The sequence below is a fragment of the Oryza glaberrima genome, chromosome 12 (genome assembly GCF_000147395.1).
Source record: "Oryza glaberrima chromosome 12, OglaRS2, whole genome shotgun sequence".
Classification (NCBI taxonomy): Eukaryota; Viridiplantae; Streptophyta; class Magnoliopsida; order Poales; family Poaceae; genus Oryza; species Oryza glaberrima.
In genome coordinates, this window is record NC_068337.1 from 13,673,468 (window position 1) to 13,700,608 (window position 27,141).

General features: G+C 38.6%; 1 protein-coding gene across 2 annotated transcripts; it reads left to right on the forward strand.

The window, feature by feature from the left end:
* The first annotated feature begins 12,039 nt into the window (after nt 1-12,039).
* LOC127758076 (uncharacterized) lies at nt 12,040-19,792 on the forward strand. 2 transcript variants are annotated; one of them, XR_008013584.1, is made up of 7 exons: nt 12,040-12,391; nt 12,508-12,553; nt 13,511-13,634; nt 14,500-14,579; nt 16,583-16,686; nt 18,750-18,879; nt 19,374-19,792. XR_008013584.1 is itself a non-coding variant. In XM_052283705.1 (6 exons), the coding sequence occupies exons 1-6, from the start codon at nt 12,248-12,250 to the stop codon at nt 18,786-18,788; spliced, it is 537 nt and encodes a 178-aa protein (XP_052139665.1). In that variant the 5' UTR covers nt 12,040-12,247; the 3' UTR covers nt 18,789-18,989. The 2 variants fall into 2 exon arrangements, 1 of the variants encoding a protein (XP_052139665.1); XM_052283705.1 differs by lacking the exon at nt 19,374-19,792 and having other exon boundaries at nt 18,750-18,989.
* Nucleotides 19,793-27,141: the final 7,349 nt, after the last annotated feature.

The following is a 27,141-nucleotide window of genomic DNA, read 5'->3' on the forward strand; positions in this document are numbered from 1 at the left end:
TATGTGATGTATAATCTGTGATGTATTTCTTTTAGAATTTGTATGTATTTTTTTTGAGAATTTGTGATGTGAATCTATGTTTGTGATGATACTTTGATTTTGATTTGAGGATATGATTGGGGATACAGGGAGCAACTCGATTTGTGCAGTTCCAACTTGATTTGGGAAAAAATAATTAAAAAAATAGTGTCTAATCGGGATTGGCGCTGCCACCAATCGGGACTAAAGATGGATTTTTAGTCCCGATTATTTTACCCGGTACTAAAGATTTTCCGGATTTCTACTTCCGATTGCAAAACTGGGAGTACAGGGGGTTATCAACCGAGAGAAAAAACGCTTTCTCCAGTAGTGTTTTTACACTTTCGTGTACCGCCGAAAGGACGATCCAGGTTTCAGATTTAATTCCTCCAAATTAACTCTGTACGTCCTTCTAAACTTGATTTTCTCGAGCTATAAAATTCTCTTCCATACCATAATTACTGCGACAATCTTTAAGTATCTCCATTAGTATTTTTCAGCCGTAGTTCATGCAAATGAGATGCGATGGCATGCGAACTAAGCAACTGGTTATGTTCGTGGATAAGATTATATTTGTCCGTGACAAATACTAAGACTATTTTTTACCAAACTACAAATACTAGAATTAATTAGTATTATTTATGTCGACTAATTATCCATTTAATGATAGGCAGTATATTGGATACACAAGCTTTAACGGATAGGGTGCGTATTATTGCGAGTAGAAAGTGCGAGAGAGATTGAATGAAAAAAGCGAATTGAGCGAATGGATAGGGAGTTCCTTTATTGATAATGCGGTATATTTTATAGATGGGGAAGGGATGGCAACCGTAGATGCGATGGTTCCATCGCGTCCGTTGCCAAGGAGCGCCGAGTGTAAGAGGCGTGGTTGTCTTCGGTTGCGATCCCATCCCTTTATACAGATGAGATCACCATGCACTTTCTTAACACGTATGTTCACATGCGTGAGTGTATATGCGCGTCTCGTTCATACTGTGGTATATCTTTTAAAAAAAGAAACGGAGAAAACTTGCGCCCTTAGGCAGCAAACTTGGTAGCTAGCCATTTGAACACACCCCTAAAATCCTCATGCAAGTTATTTGATTATGGGACGCTATGAAAATTTTGGCCATTATTTCAACACCCGAAATGCTGTCCAGCTTTTGGATACTTATGATGCCCATATCCAATTTTTCTGTGCCAAAATATTTTTCACCAAGTCGTCAATTAAACATTGATAATCGATCGATTAGGATAATACTAATCGCCAACCCGTAAATTACACAGGCTACTGTTATTTATGTTATAAAGATTTAAAATTTTAATTTGTGTGAAATACATCGGTTATTGTAATTAACTTTCATGTTCGGAGGACAAATATAACTGTTTCATAACTCAATGGCTGTCATATTATGATCCATTTAATCAATGGCTAGATGTGTACATGAGAACTCATAGGAAATATCCAATTAGTATTTGGTATATAGTACGAAGGCTAATCGGTGCAGCCGCGCTAGAAGCACACACTCATTATATTTTGATTTTTTTAGACACTCGTACTATCTAAGAGCAGACACTCGCTTAAGCCTATAAGCACACACTTCAAAAGAAAATCTTTACATACATGTGTACTATCTAAAAGCGCATACTCGCTAGAAGCACACACGGGTAGGCTTATAGGCTGCATAGCTAGGTAGTAACAATTTTTAAGCAATTTTTCTATAAAGTAATTTATATTAGATTGAAATTTATCTAAATGAACATTTTAGAAAGTTATTTTTGATATATTTTGATTTTTTTTGAAGACTTACTCAAATGGAGTACAATTTTTCTAAGATACCATTTCAACTGAAAGGTCATTTCAAATTTAAAAAAATCGAGTAAAACTTCTACTAAAAATTTGATACCTTTTAACTCCTATATCAGAAAACCCTAATTTTTAAACTTTCAAATAAAAACTTACAAACTTTCAACTCAAATTAAAAAGTTTTAACTCATGAGCTAAAAAAACCCAAATTTTAAAACTCTCAACTCAAAATTCGAAACATTTAATACAAAATTTAAAACTTTTAACTCATATTTTAATACTTTTAAGTCAAGCCACCAGTAGCTAAGTTAGTTGAGTCAATCTTGTCTAAGTGTTTGCATTAAATTTATTATTCATCTTTCATTAAATTTCTTTCTACATATAGCGAAACTCGATGCAATAACATTTAAGCTCTTGTCAGCAATTCTATTCGATGGATCTGTAAAAAAAGTGTCAATACTATACTCCAAGAAGTATGTAATTTTGGTAAAGTCCATAGTGATGACTCATAATTTATAAAAAAATCATATTGATTTGGTTAAGCATGTACGTACTGGGGTAGTTTTTACAACAAAACTAACAAAAAAAAATAATTTATACAGTGAAATGTCAAAGTGACTTCTGGGGTGATTTTTTAATTTTCATCCTACATAATTCACATAATATTTCAATATATATCTCCATCATTTTTTATAATATCCTATATGCCTATATAGTTCATCATCACTTAATTAATGCTATTTCTCTCTTCTTTTATTAAGCCATATCACTTCAATTGTTTATAGCACTTAGATGATTGATTTATGATCCAAATTATCATCCTTCTTTTATTGTCTCATAAGCCATATCACCTCAATTGTTTCTAACTCTTATATGATTAATCTATGATCCAAATTATATCCCTACTTTTCTTCTCCCATAAAACCACATCATCTTACTTTCATATTTGAATCATCATTCTATATAGTATTTAAATTATCATAAACCAAATCAACTTATATAAGATTATGTTGTCTAGATATTTTACACATTATTTCTATTTGTTATTATCATACTAAACTCACACAACAACTTACGTAGTTTCACATGGTATATACAGATGTGCTAACATTGCTTATAATCTGAAGAGACCGAGGATATGCTATTTTTTTCTATTTTCTTTTGCAATTAAATTGAAGGTGACACCGGGAAATTATAGGATCGAACTCAAGTAACCAAACCTACTAGAAATGGTAAATGGTAGATTACATCAGTGGAAGTCAAATAATCGAATCTTGATAGTTCAAACACAACCCAATCTTAAAAACCAATAGAACACCTGTCCAGTGGTATATCCGACCTACTAGGGTCGGTGTGACCGAGGCCTGGCCGGTCTGACCGTCAGCCTAGAAAACAGCACGACAAAACTTATGTAAAAACTCGATTTCTCTTAAGCCAACTGTTGGATCGAGTTACAAACTTAAATGAATAAACTAGACAAACCAAGAAACAACGCCACCAGAGCGATTTGCAAACACATATATGGTTTAAGAGAAAACACCCTCTCGAAAGTCGGCTGTCTTAACCAATTTTTCTTAACCAATTTCCTCCGTGAACACCCTCTCGAACGTACTGCATGATACAGTACCTTCGCTACACCAGTTTTTCTTAACCAATTTCCTCCGTGAACATCATATCCAATTTCGTCACCAGCATCCTTGATCATCTGGACTCAACTCCTCCTTGAGTCTAGTCCCGATCTCACCGTTGATCGAAGTTGACCTCCAAGAACCTTAACTCTAGTTACCTTCTCACATGATATCCCGACCGCACTAGACCTTTGCTCCTCCCCGCGCATAATCCCGGCCCTCACCATTGATCAAGTCACATACACACGATCAGACAAAATAACCATTTCTGTACTCAGATATCACAACATGATCAACGCACATTACCCACACTCACCAACATCCATGCACAGTACATTCTCAAAACAATTTCATCGAATAAATCATTTGTAAAGCCAATTGTTCATCACAAATATTAATCATGATAATAATTTTAAAAAAAAATGCATAAGATCATTGTCATATCTTGTCTCATCTTGAAATAATATCCGTGGTTAATTAATTAGTCTTTGCCCCTCCTCCTATAACTAACAGCTAACGCACGTTTCCAATGTGTTTCCAAGCTCTATTGTATTCACACTCAGCTATCTGCTGCATATGTGTTGAGATATGGAGTAGTCCATTAGCCTATACAGTCATTAGCATTAGCCATTAAGCTTGACTAACCTTAGATTTTTGTTAAGGCGCTTTCACACACTTATATACGCTCTATCACACTGTCACTATTCCCCTTGTGCATATGCGGATGAAATGGATAAAAATGGCCGAAGACATTTCTAAACTGCACCTCATATTCTCCTTGATTGATTATTACTAAAATGATCAACGAGTTTCACTTTACCCGACTAGTCATATGCATGGATGCCTGCGTTGAAACGGAACATTAAAACCGGTTCAATTTTTTCTACCCTTCATCGGGATTTTGGGGGGACATGGTTTATTTTGTTTTCTCGCTTGGTTAGTTTTTGATCGAGGCATCGTTTTTTTCCTCGGTTAGTTCTTTAGAGCAAGTTCAATAGTATAACCCACTACTAGCTCTAATTCATCTATAGCCAATCTAATAGCCAATTCATATAATAGTTGCTTACTATACTATTGATATATGGTCCCACCTGTCATACACACATTCTGTCTTGGAGTCCGTACTGTAGCTGGCTATAAATCTGTAGCCCGCTGCTCTTCTCTCTCATCCACTGGTGGAGAAACCATCTTTGCTCAGTAGCCCAAAATCCACAATAGTCCCGGTTCGAATAAAAACCGGGACTAAAGATGATTTTTAATCCCGGTTAAAAACTTTTTGACCTTTAGTCCCGGTTGGTGTTACTAACCGGGACTAAAGATCATTTTTAGTCCCTTAATCTTTTAGTCCCGGTTTAAAAAGTTGTCGGGTCGAGTTAGGCCCCAACTCATTTTTAGTCTCGGTTGGTATAAACAACCGGGACTAAAAATGGATCTTTAGTCCCGGTTGTTTATACCAACCGGGATCAAAAATCAACCGAACCGCGCGCCAGTCCACCGTCCTCTCCTCTCTTATTAATTATCCCTTATCCCTTCGATCCCACCGTCCTCCATCCCTTCGCTAGCTACCTTATCCCTCTCAGCGTTAGCCTCCTCCATCCATTCTCCTCTCCCCTTCCTCCCCCTTCTCCTCTCTTCATCCTCCTTCCACGTGAGGCCGGGCGGCGGCGGCAGGGAGGCGGGCGGCCGAGCAGGCGCCGGGCAGCCGGGCAGGCGGCGGGCGGCCAGGCGGGCGAGGCTGGCGAGGCCCGCGAGGCGCCGGGCGGCCAGGCGGGCGAGGCCCGCGAGGCGCCGGGCGACCAGGCAGGCGAGGCCGGCGAGGCCCGTGAGGTGCCGAGCAGGCGAGGCCAGCGAGGCCCGTGAGGCGGCGGGCGGCCGGGCAGGCGGCCGACGAGGCCGGCGAGGCGGCGCTCCCCGGGCGGGCGGCGGTGCTCCCGGGGCAGCGGCGCTTCCGGGACGGCGGCAGAGCCCGAGGCGGCCGGGTGGGAGGCCGGTGAGGCGGCGGACGGCCGGCGCCGATCTCTGTGATGTTTTTTTTCTTGATCTATGTGATATGTGCGGCTGATTTGTGCGATGTCGATTTTTTTTCGATCTGTGTGATGTGTGATGTGTGAATGAATTTGTGAAGATGTTTTTGTGATTTTGTGAATGATTTGTGATGTATTTGGGGATAAAAATGCAGCTTGATGTATTTGGGGATTTTGTGAATGATCTGTGATGTATTTAGGGATAAAAATGCAGCTTGATGTATTTGGGGATTTTGGGAAGGATCCGTGGTGTTAAAATGATTTGTGGATAATATGAATGGTGGTGCTCGAAAATATGAAAGCAGGAAAAAAAAGAAAAAAGAACATTAGTCCCGGTTGTTAACCGGGACTAAATCTTTAGTCCCGGTTTTTAACACTAATCGGGACTAAAGATCCATCTTTAGTCCCGGTTATTTCAACCGGGACTAAAAATAGGCATCTTTAGGATTCGTAGTCTCGGTTGTATAACCGGTACTATAGGGGGGTTGCGAACCGGTATTAAGACGGGTTTGTCCACCAGTGATCGTTTATCTTATTAAAATATATTTATAGCTGGCTAATAGCCTGCTATTGTACCTGCTGCTCTTATGCACCGGTTTCTTGGAACGGTTTGTTATACGTGGAATTTGAAAATGGTTTTTATTTTAATACTTAGAATTGGTGAGGACAGGAAAGAAGGACGACTGTGCTTGTGCTTTAATAGTAGATACTACCTCCGTCCCATTTTAATAATAGTTGTGGTATCCGTGCCTAACGTTTACTGTTTATCTTATTTAAAAAATATGAAAAAAATTGAAAAATAAGTCACGCATAAAGTACTATTTATGTTTTATCACCTAATAACAACAAAAATACTAATCATAAAAAAAATTAAATAAGATGGACGGTCACACGTTGGATACAATAAACCCACAACTGTATTTAAAATGAGATGATGTTTTTTTCTTTCTGGCATATAGTATTCGGTATTTCATGACAGCAGAAAAAAAATCCATCGTAACACAGACAGAAAAACTGCATACATATTGATGAATTGTGCTTAGTTTTAGACCACATATTTCCGTTGGAAACAAAAGGATCATCTACAGATTCTGCTGCTCCTTCGGAACACAGAAATCCACATATTCTTTAAAAAAAATACAAGTGTAATTAATAGTTTTTCCCCCAAAAGATTATCGCATTACCAAAAGAAAAATGCTAGGCATAGGATCATTTTCTTATGGTTTTGATACGATCAAATGAAACGGCACAGACTGTAAGAGAACCTAACGCGAGTTCACGCGTACGGGGCAGTCCAAGAGCATTCGTGGGCCCTAAAGGTCAATTCACCTCTTTTCATCTAACTTTACATCTTTCTTTGTTGAACCCTAAACCTAATGTTCCCTATTCCATGGTTTCATCTAATATGCAAGTCTGCAACTAATTCAGATAGCATACGCCATCCTAAGACGAAGGTATGTCATCTTATTTGCTTGATTTCCAGCTTGACAATCATCTTCTTTGGTGCACTAGTCTCTCTCTTTTATGTTCCTAGGCAATGTCCATGGCCATAAAATGATTGTATTTTTTTTATTATAGATTTAATCTGAAAATTTGCTTTGCAAGACATGCCATTATTTTCAATTTACCAGTTTCAGCAATGAAGACCAACTTGTCTACTAATGAAGTACAAGATGACATTGCCAAATCTGATGTGGATGATTTGCTGCTGAGGGGGTCCAAAATGAATCAGATGACACATGATAAATTCAATGTTGAGCACCAAGTACAAGTACTATATAAGATATGATTAGGAAGAAGATTGCTTTGGTTGGTTGTGCAATCAGGCCAACGAGATAGCAGCCCAAAACGTCGGGAGCTTGTGTGACATCTTGGCCCAATTAGGATGAGGCCTGTGTAGCTCATGTGAGCTGTCTGCGCATGTTTAGTACCACCTTACTAGTTTAGCACGAGTGGAACCAACTTATAACGTCTTTTCCCTCCAACCATGTCACTCCCGTGTTAACCCTTTTACACGAAGCGAGGACGAAAGTGTAAGTGGAGTGGTATGTGCAAGTGGGTCCGCCCATCGGTTGGGCTAGCTATGCGGCGTGCACTATGCCTGTGTGTCGGTTGGGCTGGCTGGAGGGAGGGCTCTTACAGCTTGGACTTTTTACACGAAGTCCATGTCAGGTTAACCCTTTTACACGAAGCGAGGACGGAAGTGTAAGTGGAGTGGTATGTGTAAGTGGGCCTACCAAGCGAGGACGAAAGTGTAAGTGGAGTGGTATGTATAAGTGGGCCTGTCCGTCGGTTGGATGGGTAAGTTGGACCGACGGGGACGTCGGGTCCTTTAAGGAGGGGTGTATGTGACAGCCTGGCCCAATTAGGATAAGGCCTGTGTGGCCCATGTGAGCTGTGTGCGCATGTTTAGTACCACATTGCTAGTTTAGCATGAGTGGAATCAACTTATAAAGCCTCTTCCCTCCAACCATGCCAGGTTAACCCTTTTACACGAAGCAAGGACGAAAGTATAAGTGGAGTGGTATGTGTAAGTGGGCATGCCCGTCGTTTGGTCTGGCAACGCGGTTCTGGAGGGAGTGCTGTTATAGCTTGGACTTTTTACATGAAGCGAGGATGAAAGTGTAAGTGGAGTGGTATATGTAAGTGTGCCTGTCTGTCGGGACTTGGACTTTTTACATGAAGCGAGGACGAAAGTGTAAGTGAAGTGGTATGTGTAAGTGGGCCTGCCCGACGGTTGGACTAGCTACGTGGTTCTGGGGGGAGGGTTGTTACAGCTTGGACTTTCGATATGGGCTCAACAGTGAAAGGGGATCTGTTTTATCGAAAAAACATTAGGAGAGAAACGTTTCATCATACAACCATCGTAGAAAATAATCATATGTACAACAATGCTCTTTTCTATGAAAATAATCATACGTACAACAATGCTCTTTTCTATGGGTACACATCATGTATTAGTGGGACTATTTTTGCCCCTAAGCTCAAGTGCCAACTAGATATGGTTGGGCTACACATTTCAGAAAAAAAAAGGGGTATGGTTGCATTTGGGCTTGTTGGGCCTTACGGAGGATCAAATCTTTTACCAGCTTGATACATGTAGATAGAAATAACAAGGTTGATTATAACCGATATAAAAAGACGATTAAAACTATGTTGGTACAATAGAAGATAATGTATAGGGCACCACAGGAGATATGAACGTGTATAAGACATTATCTACCAATAATGCTCGACATTATTGAAACACCATAAAAGATATGAACGTGTATAGGGCACTATCTCCAATACCATGGCAAATCTACAAGTTGGAGTCACCAGAAAAATCAGTCATCCAAACACCAAAGCTGTTGCCACTGACCGGACAATCCGCAACCTGGTAGACAAACATTCCTAAGTCTTCATCAATGATCCAAATGCAAACATCAATAAATAGATAGAAAAAGAAAGTAAAAAACTCTAGACAATGCTAGCTTCATAGACATCATAAAAGACCAATCATAATCTAACTAATATACCTAAATCTTCTAAATACTTTATTTGGAAGAAACCTAAAAACCTTACTGGAGTAAGTCGAAAAAGGGTTCCCTCCCCTTGTCATTGGCCAAACACTAGAGACAAAGGAGAAGGGGAACGAAGGCTAATGGCAGTTGAGGCCGCCCTTAGTGATTACAAGTAATGAAATCTTGTGGAAACATTTTTTCTTCAATTGAAAGTATTGCACATTTTAGTTGAAAATAATTTGTTTTCAAGGTGAATTTAGCATTTATAGTTGAAGGTGGCATTTGTTTAGTTTGAGTTATGTTGTATTTTTTAGTTGGAAGTTTCATGCAGTTTTTGATATGGAAGATGAAATTACATTTCTAACTTCTACTCCCTCTGGTTTTTAATATTTAACACCATTCACTTTTGAACATCCGTGCACCATTGGTCTTATTTAGAAAACTAGTGCAAATATGAAAAAAAATATGTCATGTTTAAAATATGTTTAATAACAAAACAAATCACAATAAAATAAGTAATAATTACACAAATTTTTAATAAGACAAATTGCCAAATGTATGTCCACAAGTCAACAACATCAAACATTATAAAAACTAGAAGAACTATATTATAAGACGAACTCAACCAAAAGTTTCCTTATGATATATTAAATTAACTATTTTGGAGGTATGTCATGAGGACCTTCGACTAACCTGCCGAAACCACCTAAGCCATCAAAAATATCGGCCAAGTCTTTTGGGCGAAACCCCCAGGCGAAGCCGTAGGGCGAAGACCAAGGGGTTCGTCACCAAGAATCGGGCAAAGCCTGGCGATGAAGATCAATGGGTTCGCCACCAAGCTTGGTGACCGGCCGAAGGCTTACCAAGGACGAAGGCCGTCAAGCGAAGCATGAAGCCGTCGTCTGGAGTAGAAGATGCCTTCGGCTAAGGGCCCGAGAGGCCTAGTGGCCCATGGAGGCCCTTCACCACCTAACGGCCGGCCCAGGAAGACCATCTCGGGGCCCATAAAGATAAAAGGCACGGTATACCCATTGTAATATCCCTATCATAAGGGTAACAATATAAATTCCCCTGTACTAACCAAACCATAGTGGGTATGAGCCTGTACTAGGATTATAAATAGCCCCCTAGGGCCATGTAACGGGGGACCCCAAAAATTTTAACCAATTAATATATTGTTTTACTATTCTAACCACCCAACGGGTTTCCACGTCCTTCGACATGACGCGGTTATCATTCGACAACATTAACTAAGAATGGACATACCCTATCTTAGAAAGAAGAGCTAAAATAAACAAGCCTCCAAAGCTTCCCTCTTACTACAAAATGTTTCAAACTATAAAACCTTTATTTTATTTTGCTACAAAGCCATTGCTACAAAAACATAGCAGTGTGAAGTTTCGTATCAAGCATCTCTAACCTTTAGCAATAGGTGATATCTAATAAAATGTATGTTAATTTGTATTCCTACAGGATGTATTTTAGTTTTTGAAAAATATTTAAAACTAAGGCTAAGTTTAAATTAGGTGTACAAACGGTTGAAGACTTGAAAAATGGGATAAATCACTAGCGTATAACTAAATGAATATTAATTATAATAAACTTAAAAGATGGATTTGTTTGATTTTTTTAAAAAAAATCATATATACAATTTATTTTCATAAAACACGCTCTTCGAAAAAAGATGCTAACGAATAACAAGAGAGTTGCTGAAGCCAATGGACCAAACAAATGGGGCCTAACTCCTACCTCATGTTTTTTTTTTGAGAAAACTAATCCCAACATCTAATATTGCCTATATCAGGGTTTACGATTCCGTCGAAATCTGGTTGGATTTCGCGAAATTTTGACGTTTCGATGAGGCTCAAAAGTAGAAACCATATGAGATTTCGAGGAGTTTCATCCAAATTCAAATTTGAATTGATAAAAAAGAAAAAAAAATCTTATAAATACTATGATATTCATATAACCTATTAGGATATAAATTTTTTAAAAAATGATGTATTATGTGTTTACTAAAACTTAGCTCAGAAAATAAAAGAATAAAGAATTTAAAAAAAAGGAAAACACTTACATGGGCCAGAATATATGTACTAGGCCCAGTTACTGATCGAAATTTCGATGATTTCGATCTGAATTTCGCTAAAACCGACTGGTTTTGAGAACTTATCGGCAAACTCAGGGAATTTGTATTCAAATTTTGGTTTATGAAATTTGTTCGAAATTTACCGGTTTTTCACCGGATTTCGCGAAATTCCGAATTCCGCTGGTGCCCGAAACGGAAGGGCATGTCGGAATCGTAAACCCTGGCCTAGATAGCATTTTAGAAAAACTTGCTATAACTTTTATACACTAAATGCAAAAAGTCTTGATTCCTAGAATCAATACCTAGTTCATCTTAAAAAAAATCAATAGAGGGCCTATATAGGCCCTAATTGGGAAGTTCAAATTATGAGAAGCAGCTAGTTAGTACTTCCTCTGTTTTATATTATATATATCTAGATTTATTAAGATATATATGAATATGAGTAATGCTAGAAAGTCTTCTAATATGAAATGGATGGAGTAGCTAGTTTTAGAAAACCCCGAGAGTTCGTTTATTAGATTTTATAATTATATCCCACAACCATTTCTTTTAAATAAAAAACAAGACAAAACATTAGGTTTTGGAAAGTCTTCACTTAATATTATTGCTTACTGTATACTCCCTCCATCTACTTTTGATAGTCATATTTCATTTTGGCACACAGACTAACGATAAGTAATTCTACTTATCATCCATTTAAACATGCTACTAGTCATTCCTCGTGAACAAACGATTCATTAATATTTTCATTTCTCGATGCCCATGTAGCCAATCTTGTGTGGAGGAATAGAGAATCACGCATTAAATTCGAGAAAGACATTAAGATGATAGGTTGTTGGATTAAAATATACCTATCAAAAATAGATTTTTCAGATTTGGAAATATTACTATCAAAAGTAGATGGAGGGAGTATATAATAGCAATAACAACAACAACAATAATAATTAAACACAGGTAAACAAAGAAACAAAATCAAACTCCTTCCCCCAAAATCCTTCCAAAATTCTTGAGAAAAGCTCCAACCTTTCCTCTTCTTCCTCTTCCCCTCCCTCTCGCTGCCTGCCGCCTCTGCTTGCTCAGATCTTCTCCTCTCCTTCCCGGATTCCACCCTCAGTTGTTGTCTCACAGTCTCCGAATCGCTGGGCGGTGGAGCCATTGGTGCTCACCCACGGGCACGGGCGATGGGCGCCGATGGCGGCGGTGGCGGAGGCCGGAAGAGCTCGTCGCCGGCCGGGAAGCCAGCGGAGGCGGCACGGGCGGGGAGCCTGCTCGCCGGACTCCCCTCGCGGGGCAACTTCGTCGCCGACAGCATCGCGTCCAGCATGGTGCGTTCGTTCCCCCCCACCCCTAAAATGGACCAGCCTTTTTCTTGGCATGTTAGAAGGGTTCTTGTGAAAAGCCCTCTGATTTTTATGATTTTTTATTATTATTTTTTGCGCAGGGAGGCCTCCCGGTTTATGTCTGCCTGCACGACACCGCTCCTCCAGGTTTGTTTGTGATTTTCTAGGATAATCAAGCTTTACTTTTATTATTGTGATGGTGCTAATTTGTTGTTTTAGGAATGAGGGCTGATTGTAGTGCTAGTGGTGTGTACTGTGGAGAGACAGATTTGAAGTAGAAGGATGATCCTTTCTACTAGGGTTTTATGTAGAATTTTCCTTGTAAGAACGCAGTCATCTTGCCTAGGTTTTGTTCTTTCGATTGGCAATGCTGTTGGCATCATGCTTAATTTGTGGTTACTGAATTTGTTTTGCTGATGTTAAGAGTTGGAATTTCTATGGGTTTACTCAGAATGTCTCTTGCAGGAAAGCTAAAGTCTATATTTGTTCTTTGGATTTGTGGTGGCACTGTTGACTGTTGTCATGCTTATTTTATGGTTTCCTGGAGTAGTTTACAGGTTTTCGGAGTGAGAATTGCAGGTGTTTGTGAAAAATTGTACTGAACCATTCTTTGGTGGTTAAATAGATTTAAACCTTCTGGATGTACAGTGTAGGAGTTTAGTAGCTTGGCAATGGGGATAAATGGTTTGCTTTCCATTCAATGAAATTTAGATTTAGTAGTGTTTGGGAGTGAATTTTACTGCCTTTGAGTTTTCTAGTGATTACCTAAAGTGAGCTGTCCCTAAGGAAAAAATGAAGCTACAGAGAAGAATTTCTGATGTTGCTTTTTTTTTCTTCGGATCGAGTGAGACATTGTGCTGCTGTCACAAAACTTTTGCCATGTGTTTCTTAGGAGTCTTATCTTTTGAATATCATTTTTGGACGTATATGATTTACATTTTATAGTGGCAGTTGTTAGTATATGATCTATTGTCAGACCATGATCTTTTACATATTTTCATTACTTATGTTCTTATGATAAAGCTGATTACTGATGACACAAACAGATCATTTTAAGGCTGTTTTGCTCTGTTCATTGACTGATCACCGTTTTTGTCATTTTAGAGGGACAAGTTATAGACACAGACACCACAAACATTTTAATCAGATCTCTCCAGTTGAGCAAACAGAAAAATGAGGCAAAAGATGTAGGATCAAGGACTCCAGGAGAAAGCAGCAAGGGGAAAAGGTACATCGCTCTTACGACATCTTTACAATATTAAACCTCATTTTTGCAATGTACAATGTTCAGTTTTAGAGTTTCAATTAACAGCTTCAGATTATTTTCTTCATGACATGGTTACTTGTGAACTGAGCATGTCCCTCCTGAAACTTTTTTGATCAAATAATCCTCCCTGGAACTTGCTTCTTAATCTAGCGTTGTTTGTCATTTTCCTCACTTGATATTAAGCTATTGACTTACTGTCATTTTTATCGATCTGTTGAACAGAAATTCATCCCATCATAGTTATTGCCTGAGCAGAATGTAGTTTAGCTCTATTTTTTTGAGCAAAAACCATCTGCAGAATCTTTGTCAAATATCAATGGAAACATTGTTTTGCATGAAGGCCATCAATTTGATACAAGCTGTTGGATGATTTTGGAAACTTGTTTCCCTTTAAAAAAAAATCTATGAACTAAGTAAAATCCATATCGTAGTCTCTTGGATGATACAAGTGCTAGGCTACAGTTAAAACTGTAAGATAGGCAATTATCAGACGAACTCTGAAAACATGCCTTGACCTGGGATTAACTTGGGGAATGCCCTAGTCTATTTAATTGAAGGGCGGTGTGCTACTGCCATTTGCATTACAAAAAAGTTATGCCAGACAAACCTATTGTTCTCCTATGCTTTTTTTTTTTAGATTTTGATTTGGTGCCTTTTCTGTCATTGGAATTTTTGTGCCATTTAGATTGCTTGTGATGCCAGCTAGTAGGACAAAAATCAACTCTTTTCAATTGCTGACTTGTAGAAAAGTTGTCTCCTAAAACTTCTTGCAATTGTCTGTTAAATTTTATCCTCCATGTAGCTTATGTTCCTTCTTTTTTATCAGGTCTGCTTCCAGACTTTTAGATGGCAAGAATCCATCTAAAAGAGCTAACACTGGCAGCACAGCAGGGTCATCTGCCCATGGTAACTATTTGATTCTTCTCTGCACCATTTCTTATATGAGTAGTCATGCATAGTTTTATGAGTAATATGTGCATTGAAGGAAAAGGCTTATCAGTAATTTATTTGTTGCTGTTGTACGTTTGCAGTGTTAGGTAAATAATGTTAGTTCCTTGGAAAAGAAATTGCTGTTTTCCCTTTGTTTTCTTGGTCTTTAAATTTGGAGTTGTCAAACTTAGGCTGTGTTCTTTTGGAGGGGTTGCGAACCCCTCCCCTTCGCACGGAAAACGGAGCGATAGATTAACACGTGGTTAATTAAGTATTACCTATAAAAAACTTGAAAAATGGATTAATATGATTTTTTAAAGCAACTTTCCTATAAACTTTATGCAAAACACGTACCGTTTAGCAGTTTGAAAAGCGTGCACGCGGAAAACGAGGGAGATGGGTTGGGAACCCATGGGAAAGAACACACCTTAGGCCGTGTTCTTTTTATGGGATTGTTTTGGCTGATTAGCTGCATGCAAAATGAGAAACATAATTAGCATATGAATAATTGAGTATTAATTATTAAAAACTTGAAAAATGGATTTATTTTTTTTAAAGCATCTTCTACATAGATAGTTTCCGCACGAAACATACCATTTTTTTTTGAGATGAGCGAAACATACCATTTAGTAGTTTGAAAAGTGTGTTAACGGAAATCGAGGAATAGCTAAGTTTAATCAGCTCTTTAGAACTTGCCCTTAATTTGGGTGAGAAGTTGAAGTTATTATAGGACAAATAAACTGGTACTCTACTTTGAGTGGTACTTTTCTGTAAAAAAAATGGCACTGAGGGCATTTATGAAACTATAGCTGATGCAGATAGCAAAAATTGCGTGATTCATTGTCGCTTTGCAAACTTTTATGTTGCTATTATATGACCTATTTCCTGAATTTTCAGAAGCATTTAGACAGTTGTATACATATTTTGTTTTTATAATACGACGCAACATTTGTTTCTTTTTCTGACTACAGTGATGCTTCTGGCCAGCTTAGTTATATGAAGTAAGAAATCAATACATCTTAAATTGAAGTATCCAAGTATAAAATCCAATATGGCTACTACGTCATATATCAAAATCTTAAAATATAAATAACATTATGATAGTTTTGTTGGTAAAATTGATTAATTTGAGAAACCAATGATGTGGTTTTAATACTGAGTACTGGTAGATAATTAAAGGAACGCACTGCCAAATACCACGCAAATGTCACATAAGCTGGAGAATAACATTTGCTGTGATATTTTCCATCCAAAGGCCTCAAATGAACAATCATGCAGGCCGAACTATTTTCTTATTTCCTTCCTTTGATGTACTCCATGTAATGTGCCCATCAGCCGCTGCCCACTTCCTCCAACCCAGTGCATGGCCTGAGGATGACGTTCTAAAATTAGGGGCCAGATGGAAGAGAGATTGATTTCCAACTGACTGTACATTAGAGGACTAGAGAAGAAGAAATAATACAGAACAAGAAACAAACCAGGGTAGTTTTTACATTTTCAATGTTCTCCCCAAAATAGGACCCGCCGTTACTTTTGGATGGACAAAATGGACAGCAGTGGTATTTTGCAATTCACAGATTTTGCAATGGCATTTACCAGCCCAAGTTTGCAGTGCTATTTTCCAAGTTACCCTTCTTTGAGATGGCACTAGCAAATTTATTGTGTATATCCCTTTGTATATGATCTGAATAAATAGTGAAACTCAGAATAATTTCAGATGATTAAAGTCTTCTCTAACTGTGCAAGCCTAGTTTTCTTGTACCAAATTAGAATTCTGAATAACAATAAGATTCCATATGTTTTTGAAAAAAAAGATTTTGACCTATATTGTACATAGATTATTCAGTTAACACCTTTTTTTAGGTATTTTCCCTCATCATCTGAGCATCAATATTATCTTGAGAACAACATAATCCACAAAATTCTGAGCATCAATCATTTTAGTACTATTGAATATAATATCAACTTTGATCTTGCAGGGGAATTGGGATCTGTTTTTTCTGAGCAGACGCTCCAATCATTTACGGTGGAGAAGTTGCGTATTCTTCTGAAAGAGAGAGGGCTCTCACCAAAAGGCAAAAAGGTAAGTACAGAAAATGCTTAATTTTGTAACTCCCTCTTTCAGTTTTAAGAACTTGCAAAATCTTGTTTATGCCTGGGAGATTGCTAGACGTTTGACACCCAAGGGTACATTGTTCTGCTGTCTCATTTAAATCTAGAAAATTTTAATAGTACTTTAGTTTTCTAGTCATAAATTTATGACTAGTGAGTCCCAGTGTGAATATTTCTGTTGTAAATATTTTTTTCATTATATTAATAAAGCATTAACAGCAGGGGCCTCCCCTGCTGTGTTGTCTTTTTTTTAAAAAAAGGGAATCATACATGTGTGGAACACGCTGCTTAAATAAAAAATCATATGTTTGGAATTGTTGATAATCATATACCTGAATTTCAAGAAATATTCACATCTTTTTGATTGATCGACTTTAGCAATTGGAATTTCGATCTCTGGTGGCTGGTAGCCTAGCGGTGGGTCATCAGGTAGAGCAGTTTGTTATATGCTTGGGTGAGGGTGTTTGGCTTCATCAGAAGCATGCACAATGTACTGTTGGCGACTGTTGCTGTGGTGCTGACCATTATGGTGTTGGAATTAAAGGGAAGGAACCCTCAGATTGTGGTGGGTAAGAGATGGTGGTAGTGGAAACATATCAAAGTGTGGTGCTATTGACTAGAGAAAAGTTGATGCAGGAAGGAAAAAACTGGAGATTGTGGCGGAGGGTTGGGTTTGGTTTGGCTTTGGCCGGGGATAATAAATGATGGAGCTGTAGCCTGTAGAATTAGGCCTTGTTTAGTTCCCAAAACAAAAACTTTTCACCCATCACATCAAATATTTGGACACATGCGTGGAGTATTAATTATGGACAAAAAGAAAAACCAATTACACAGTTTACGTGTAAATTGTGAGATGAATCTTTTAAGCCTAATTGCGCCATGATTTGACAATGTGGTGCTACAGTAAACATTTGCTAATGACGGATTAATTAGGCTTAATAAATTTGTCTCGCAGTTTCCTAGCGGAATCTGTAATTTGTTTTGTTATTAGACTACGTTTAATACTTCAAATGTATATCCGTATATCCGATGTGACAACCAAACCCGAAAATTTTCCCCAACTAAACAAGGCCTTAGATGGACTTGAGAGGGGTGGATTTTGCTTAGAGGGTATACAGAAGGGTAATGATTACTTGAATAGACATGGTGGAGAGGATGTTGGTTTGGGTGCGCTGACGATTGAGGATATATACTGAAGGTTTTAGATATGATGTGTGCAAACCATGCAGAAGGAGACATGACCATATTGGACAGCTTTGGTGGGCATTCAAATTTTTAATGCAATATGATATCTAATTGGCAAATGGTAATTTGTATGGTGATGAAATCACAAACACAAGTTACAGAAATGGAAATACAATTGTTTTGATGTTTTTAGGGCCACAGTTGTGTTTTCTTGACTAACTATGATTAGTGAACCTTGTAAACAAATAAACAATAGCATGAGAAACAGAACCCTCCCCCAACCATGATCAGCACTGTTTGCACCTACGGACACTGGATTTCACAGGGAAACTGGAATTTGAAATGGAGTACTTTCTTTGATGAGTAGAAAGGCATGTATTGAAAGGCTAAACACCGGCTGATAGAAGTTGTCATATATGGAGACAATAGTCTTATATTCGCTGCCCATTAAACAAAATAATACTCCCTCCATCCCAAAATGTTTGACGCCGTTGACTTTTTTGAAAATGTTTGACCGTTCATCTTATTCAAAAGATTTAAGTAATTATTAATTTTTTTCCTATCATTTGATTTATTGTTAAATATACTTTTATGTATACATATAGTTTTACATATTTAACAAATTTTTTTTGAATAAAACGAACGGTCAATGTTTAAAAAAGTCAACGGCGTCAAACATTTAGGGAAGGAGGTAGTATGAAGGATATCACACGTTCGAAGGGTTGTTCACTTTACTGTCTATCTTTTGAACATTTAGTTATGAACCAAAAAAGAATAGCACTCGTTTATTTTGAGATCACTCATCTAATTCCTTTTCTTGCTAAATCAAACTTTTGTCCCTTGTTGCAGGATGAACTGATCGCCCGCTTAATTGAGTCCTCGGAGTGATCTGAACTGCGATCGGAACCTCATTTTATTGGATGTTGTATCGTAGTGACGATCATACACCATGCAAGTGAACTTCTATCGCAGACCTCATGTAAGCATATATTTCATACAGTGCCGAAATGAAAGATCTGGCTGATAGTTTCCACATTGCACCTTGTTCGATGGAGCTCCTTCAATGTTTGCACGACGTGTTGTGTTTAACACTAGTGTTACCCAGGGCACCAAGTCTGTCTACGTCCGATTCCCTCTTGGTGAATCTGAATCTCCTATTCTGACACTTCGTTTCGCATCGTGTCGGTGCCTGGGTACATCTGTGCACCCTCACCTCGTTTGTACTCCGTAGCTTTCTGGGTGAGAAAGGCTATTTAGACTATTTCCAACCCAAGACACTAGACATAGTTTTCATAAACTTCACGTTATCAAGAAACTAGTACTAGGCACTATTCTTCCAATGCAAACACAACTATTCCATACATACTTATCCCACACGATGTCTTGAATGTTGTGTAGAAATTATATCTCATGCAAAATATGGTTTCATTCTCTTTCTTCATTTATTCACTGCCACATCATTTTTCATCCTAGGTGGCAGCTTATTTAATGCTATGGACATCATCTTAGTTATTGGGTTGGGAATAGCCTTATGTTCCTACGGAAGCGTCTCTGACTGCTGCGCGACGAGGCCTCTTTGGATGAGGTGCTTGCGGAATTTGTGGGCCGCTACCCCCCGCAAATCATCGCGGCGCTGACGGCAATCTTCGACCTTGACGCGGTGTTGGGCGACGGAATCGTCGACCTCGTCGACGTGCAACAAGGAGCAAGCTAGCTTCGCATGCTTGCGTGTATCCTCATTCTACTCTTTTATGTTGTCAACTATGCTATGCTGCAGAATTACTTCTTACTACACTGTGTCCTAGAAAAAATCAAACCCTAGATTTGTGTGTCCAGATGTAGACCTAGAGTTCGATTTTTTTTAGACGGATGGGTACTTTTGTTGCTCCAAAAGGACTCATCGACACCGAACGGCTGTGTCCATCGGGTCACAGAGCATACAGCTCATGTACCGCGCTACACTTTGCATATATTTCATCAGCTCATGTACAACTCAAGTAGCGCGCGCGGTACATGAGCTGATGACGGAAACGACATGCGACCTAGCTTGTTTCCATGGAAACAATGCTGCGAGGTGACTGCCAGCGATAGATGACAGTCAGGCAAAATATCTCGGAGGATACAAGTGGACAGCCACACAATGCATGGAACCAGCTAGGGGGCCACATCCTGCTTCTTTGGAGCTCTAGTGTGATCGAAGTTCGCGACATCAGAATAAGACTCTTCTCAATCACGACCAGAATCACACTACTGAACAGCTCGGATAAAGCTTCCTCCTGTAGGCGGTTTATAGGCCCACGAGCCATAGAGGAAAGGAATACTTCCTTCGAGGAATTAGGAGGCTAAGGCTGTGTTCGTTGCTCCTAGTTCCCAACCCCTCTCGTTCGTATTCCGCGTGCACGCTTTTCAAACTGCTAAAGGTGTGTTTTTAATAAAAATTTTCTATACGAAAGTTGCTTAAAAAATCATATTGATCATTTTTTTTAAAAAAATAGCAAATACTTAATTAATCATATGCTAATAGACCGCTCCGTTTTCCGTACGTATTGTTCCTTTTGGGAACTGGCTAGACGAACACAGCCAAAGCCGGAGGATGACGAGCTGTTGCTATTAATTGGTTTCAACATGATTTATAAGGCAAACGATAAAAAATAACACGAACCCCAACTTGAGGTGAATGAGCCGGTTCCGTGCTGCTCTTAACAATGGTGAGCTCAAAGAGATCCACCTTCAAAATAGGAAAATCACTTGGAGAAATGAGAGAGTTTAGCTGACACTTGTTAAGATGGACAGATTCTTCTGCAACGAGGAATGGGACCTCACCTTTGGGCATCACATCCTCCATGCATTGTCTTTTGGAATATCTGATCACTACCCCCTTGCTTCTCTCCAACCTGGGCAGGCCACGGAGCCGAGAACCTTCAAATTTGAGAACTTCTGGGTAAGACTATCATAATTCAAGGAGGTGGTCCTGCATGCTTGGACTCAACAAACGACACACCACGAACCTCTACACCGCCTAGCTAGCGGAAAAAATGAGACGTCCTATGATTGCTTTAAAAAGATGTGCAAAGGGCGTTTGCTAAAATATCACATGGCATTGGACGTAATCCACCGACTTGACGTGGCCCAAAAGGGCCGACACCTAATTAACACAGGCAGAACACAGGCTCTGCGCGGCCCTGAAAAGAAGGCTCCTAGGTTTTGCGGTCATTGAAAGAGCAAGGGAAAAACAGGCTGCAGGTAATAAACATTATAGAGGGAGATGCAAACATGAAGTACTTCCACGGCAAAATCAATGCACGCAAAAGAAAAAACCACATCTACCGTTTGTGCAAGCAGAGTGGTTGGGCCATCACACATAAAGAAAAGGAGCTCTCCATCACTGAGCACATCCAACATGTAATGGGCCGGCCTGAGGCTAGAACACACGATCTCAACTGACCTTTCCTAGGAATCACCCCGCTAGACATTAGCAGCCTAGAAGAACCATTCATGGAGGGCGAAATCCAGAAGGCGACTGTACGACGTAAGAAAGTGCATCTAAATCTTCTCAACTCTACAAATGTGGTCCTTATTCCAAATAAAGATGGAGCGGAGGAAATTGGAGACTATAGACCAATAAGCCTTCGTCAAAATCTTATCCAAAGTGTTGGCCATCAGATTGCAGCCGCTCATGCATTCGATGATCTCGACAAACCAAAGCGCTTTCATCTGAGGCCGAAGTATACATGACAATTTCATGTACGTCATGAACATGGTGAGAAAGCACCATAGAAAAAGAAGATCGATTCTACTCTTCAAACTTGACATCTCCAAGGCTTTCGACTCGGTGCAATGAGATTACCTCCTAACCTTACTGCAGAATAGGGGGTTCCCATAGAGATGGAAAAATAGGATAACGGGCATTCTATCCATTTCCATATCAAATATCCTTCTCAATGGAATTCCGGGCCAAATGATTCGGCATGGAAAGGGGTTGCAGTAGGGTGATCCTCTATCCCCGCTTATGTTCATCTTGGCAATGGATCCCCTGTAATGAATGCTCAAAAAGCCACTCAAATAGGGCTGATCAGTAAGCTACGAGGCAGAGCAGTACGCTTTTGCACGTCCATGTACGCCGATAACGCGACTGTCTTCACAAACCCAAGCAAAGAGGATGTTCAGGCCTTCTCCGACCTACTCCACCACTTTGGACAGGCAACAGGATTATGTACAAACCTGCAAAAGCCACAGGTGGCACCGATTCGATGTGATAGCATAGACCTGGACGGCATCCTTGATGGCACGCCAGCTACGCGGGCCTCCTTCCCGATGAAGTACCTAGGGCTCCTTCTTACCACAATTAGGCTATGAAGAAGGGACCTCCAACCGCTCTACGACAAAATCAATGAGCTGGATTGCAGGATGGCGAGGAAGGCATGTGGGTTAACCCTTATTGGAAATCAAGAAGCGGGTTAGAGATTATGGTTCTAATCATGACTTAGTAGATAAAAATTAATTGATGCAGCACTAAGTATGAAAAAAACATAATATCTAGACAATCAAGGATTTGACTGATTTTCAGGGTGGTAGATACCTTAGCTAATCTAACCTGGTAAAGCGATTTAGCCGATACCGGCATAAACCCTAAAACGAATCTCAACCGATACAAGTAAATCGAGCTATCAAACTAGTTAACTAAGATATATGACAAACAGGTGCTTACATTTACAAGATCAGAGTGTTGAAGCCCTAGCCCTGCCGATGCAAACAGCCATGACAAGTATAAACTCGTCGAAAAAGTAGAAAAGTTAAAAGGGTGGCAAATTTGTATTGATCGTGGAGATAGTTTACAATGACCCCGGGTGTACATATTTATACCCATGGGTAGATACGAGTCTTTCTTGGGCAAGAAAGAAACTTTCCTAAAGATAAAATGAAAACATAAAGTCCTTATAAGACACTAAACACACTTTCCTAAAGATAAAAGGAAACTAACAGACTCTTACTAATTAATAGATAAACTGACATATCACATCCTGCTTGAACTCGGTCTCTTCTAGATAAGCTTCCTTTAATTGATTAATTTCCTTAAACCGAATATAGTAAGAATACGACTATTGGCGACTTGATAATTCTCATCAACCGATTCCAGGACTTTGAAGTTGATATTGACTCTAGGCAGATGATGACTTCAGGGCTTACTAAATTTCACTGTTAACACACATAGTATTAGATAGTATCTAATTGCTATATTTTGAATCGAAGGGAATAAAATTTAGTTGACAACGCTGTCGACGGGGGATACCCGTAGACCGGATATAGAGGGTATTGGGGTACGCTGGTACGAGGATCTACGTAGTACGACATCAAGCAAACATGAAACAGGGATTATACTGGTTCAGGCCCCTTGATAGGTAATAGCCCTAATCCACTTGATATGGGATTATATGATGGAAACCACAGATTACAAAGGGAATAACAGAACTCGATGATGCCGACGAGACCATAGTCGAGTTGGTTCGACTAGATCACCCGGCGATTTGGCTCCTGTAGGCTCCGACTTCGTAGGCTGTGGTGGATGTGTTGGCGGTGAGATTCGATGCCTTAGGTCCTCCCGGGGGGTCCCTTTTATACCGCGAGTCAATTGATCTCTAAGTCGAACTTGGAGATATCGGACCCCACACGATATGGTAACGACCCAGTCTTGTCCGCATAGGAGTTCTCCCATGTATGGATTCTATTTCTGCCATGCGATAGATTTCCTTAACGTATACAAAAACTGCCCGTATATGCACAGGTATACCATATTGGTATACAACATACATCCAAGGGTAGAGGGTATACCTTATTCGTAACCCTGACAAACGCGAATAAGGATCAACAAAAGGAACTAGCTAGATTGAATGCTCAAATATCAATGAGTTATATTTGAAAATCGAAGTAGTAGTTCTAAAGCTATACAAGGCATCATATCTAGGGATGAAATTGGAGCGGATAGTTTCCGTTCACACTGGAGAAAAACGAATACGGATACCTTTCGGATCGGATAATTCTCGAATAGTTCGGATGTAGACACGAATACGGATATTTTTTTCCCGAATACGAATATGGTATCGGGGTTTCTGTCGAATACGGATATCCGATGAATAGTGCTATTCGGATATCCGTAGAAGCCATGAGACATACCATATTTTTTTTTAGATCTATGACGTTCAATATACCTTTTGAAATTTTAAAAGTAGTCCATCTTTTAACATTAGTCCGCGCTACTAATATTATTTAATTTTTTAAAAAATATAAATAATACTATATTTTTATAAAAAATGAGCTAATTATATATGATGATATTTGTTTCTACTAGAAGTTGAGTTGGTTTTCGTGTTCTAAGATAAAATTGTTTCCGTATTCGTGTCCGATCATATTCGATTTTTATTCATATTCGAGATAATCCGTATTTATTTCCGTATCCAAGCTATTCGTGTTCGTTTCTATATCCAGTAAAAAAAATGAAAACGAATATGGTATGAGCATTATCCGTCCGTATCCGATCCGTTTTCATCTCTAATTCATATCAATGATGAGCAAATTATATCTATTCAATACTCTTTTGCAAAATCCAAATGCTAGCTGCTAATGCTATAGGATTTTAAGAACTTAACTATATAGTTCAGTTCTATTGTGCAGTGAAGAAACACTATTTTACAAACAATTAAACACACGGGCATTAATTTTTTCTCCAGAGAATATGAAATGAATTCAGGGACATTTCTGAGGCTAATTTACGCATTATTAACTGCTGCTTCGCAAAACCACTGTTTTTGGCGCAGGAGGCAAAGGATAAAAAACCAGGGGCGCAACTCACTGGGCGATATGTGCAAAGAGTCTAGAACTAAGCATAATCTATAGTGTATGACAACAATGAAAGGTCGATCCTGATCTGGACAAACGATTGGAACTGCGTTTGTTTTGTTCTTTCCTGAGACATAATAATTTAATAATGGCCACACGCCCACCTGCTACCTACCTTGTCATGTTTGCTCTGGATTGTTTGTCAGTACGAGCATGCAGTTCTTTGCTGTGTTGGTGACTAGAAGGCTAGTGTGCAGTGGGTGTCGATGTATACATGCACAAGAACGAAGGCCGTGGCGACTACAAGAGAGATTATGTTAGTTTACTATGACATTTCAGTCTTGTCTAGCTTTATTAACTTGGGAAGCTTGAACGAAGAATGGGAGGGGAGACTAATATAAAAGTTCCATTATAGTAGGAGCTATTATGCTATTTTGTGTAACACTTCAATATATTTACTTATGGACAACATAATTTTCCAAAAACTTAGAGTGGAGGACATGACAATATTGACCTCGATGAGCTTGCCACTTACTCGACAACCCTGCAAGCTGCCTTACTTCTCCCCTTCTATTTTCTTCTCCCCTTCTATTTTCCGACTGCTCCTTCCAAGAGCGTCACTGACATCCTCCAGGCCTGTCTTCACCGCCCATTTTGAGTGGGTATTAGTGTTCCTGATGGATAGAGGTTGACATAAATCATGACTGAGATGCATGGTTGGAATTTTTTAAAATTACAATGGCACGTAGTAGGTTTCGTGAATGGTAATAATATTTTTTAATATGATATATTTACAATGGCACGATCTAATTAACTTTTTAAATAATGGGTTGTTTGTCAATATTTTCGTAGCTAGCGAAGCTATAAAGCTGGGTGCAACAGAAGATCCAGGATGAAGTTAGTCAGTACAGTGAACGGCATCGGGAAATGCAGTCAGATGATGTCTGTGATGACTTCATGGAGCACTTTACAAGTCACACTTGACTTAAAAAAAACTCTCAATATGCAAATGCAAGCACACGCTTCTATATATTTATGTTAGTATGTCGTGCAAAACTCTTGCAACTTGGAATTCAATGATAATTAGAAACATAATTCCAATTGTTATGATCAACTAATTATAACACATGCTGGAAAAGGAATTCCATGACACAGAGGCACATTTGCATTTACCAAATACATTCAGGGTTGAGAGAGATGTATGGTCAGCTAATACAAGGCAAACTTGACTAGGCATTTATAGAGTACCTGTAGAACGGCACAAATGCATGGCACAAGTCAAACAAACTTCAAAACTGTTGAAGATGATTGGGTGAACATATATGTGCAAATTTGCAAAAATACAGTGGAAAATGAACGATGGCCTAAAAGTCACTATAGGTATTTTGACTAATTTTAAATAAATCAAATAAAATACTCTCTCTGTTGTATATTATAAGTCGTTTTCACTTTTCCCTAGTCAAACTAATTTAAGTTTGATCAAATTTATAGAAAAATATAACTATTTTCAACATGAATCAAGCATACTTTTAAAATGTATTAAATGTTAGTTTTTATGAAACTAGTTTGGTGCTATAGTAATTACTAATTTTTTCTATATATGGGTCAAGTTTGACTATTAAAAAAAGTTAAAACGACTTATAATTTTAAACGAAGGAAGTACATCTTAAGGAGTTTAACATGTAACAGACCTATACATTTATTAAAATAATATCCTGGTTATAACTTTCCAACCTATACACACATATCCTAATAAGAACATTTATAAAGTCTGTTAGTTACACAACTATATTATATTACAATAGAAACAGGAGACCACTTTGTGTTTGGAGGATGTAAAAAATTCCAACTAATGCACTAATACTTGACAAATAAACTTCTTCCCCATACCAGACATAACAGGTATGAGTATCATAATGAACACTAGGTGTATCTATTCACTTCGTCTCAAAATATAACAATATTTAGATGGATGTGACATATTCTAGTACATTGAATCTGAACATTCTTACATAATCCCTGCAGAAAAACAAAAACAAAAGTTTGTTGTCTCCTTAAAAAAAAAAAGAGAAGGAACAAAGTCTTGTTGTTAAGTTTGTACTCCCTTCATTCCATAATATAAGGCACAACCATTTTTTTAGATGTTCTATAATATAAAGCATATATGCATGCATGTCATTAACTATGACATATTCTTCATTAAATTACTATTTTTTAAAATCCTTCACTCTCACACTTTCTCTATTAGATGTATACATTACATTTATTAGGATGATCTAAACTACGAAATGATAATAACTATTTTTTTTGACCTTTAGATTAATGTGGTTGTGCCTTTTTTTAGAATAGGGGAGTACTACCATCGCGCGCACGAGAGAGAGAGAGCTGGAAATGGATCCCCTTTAAA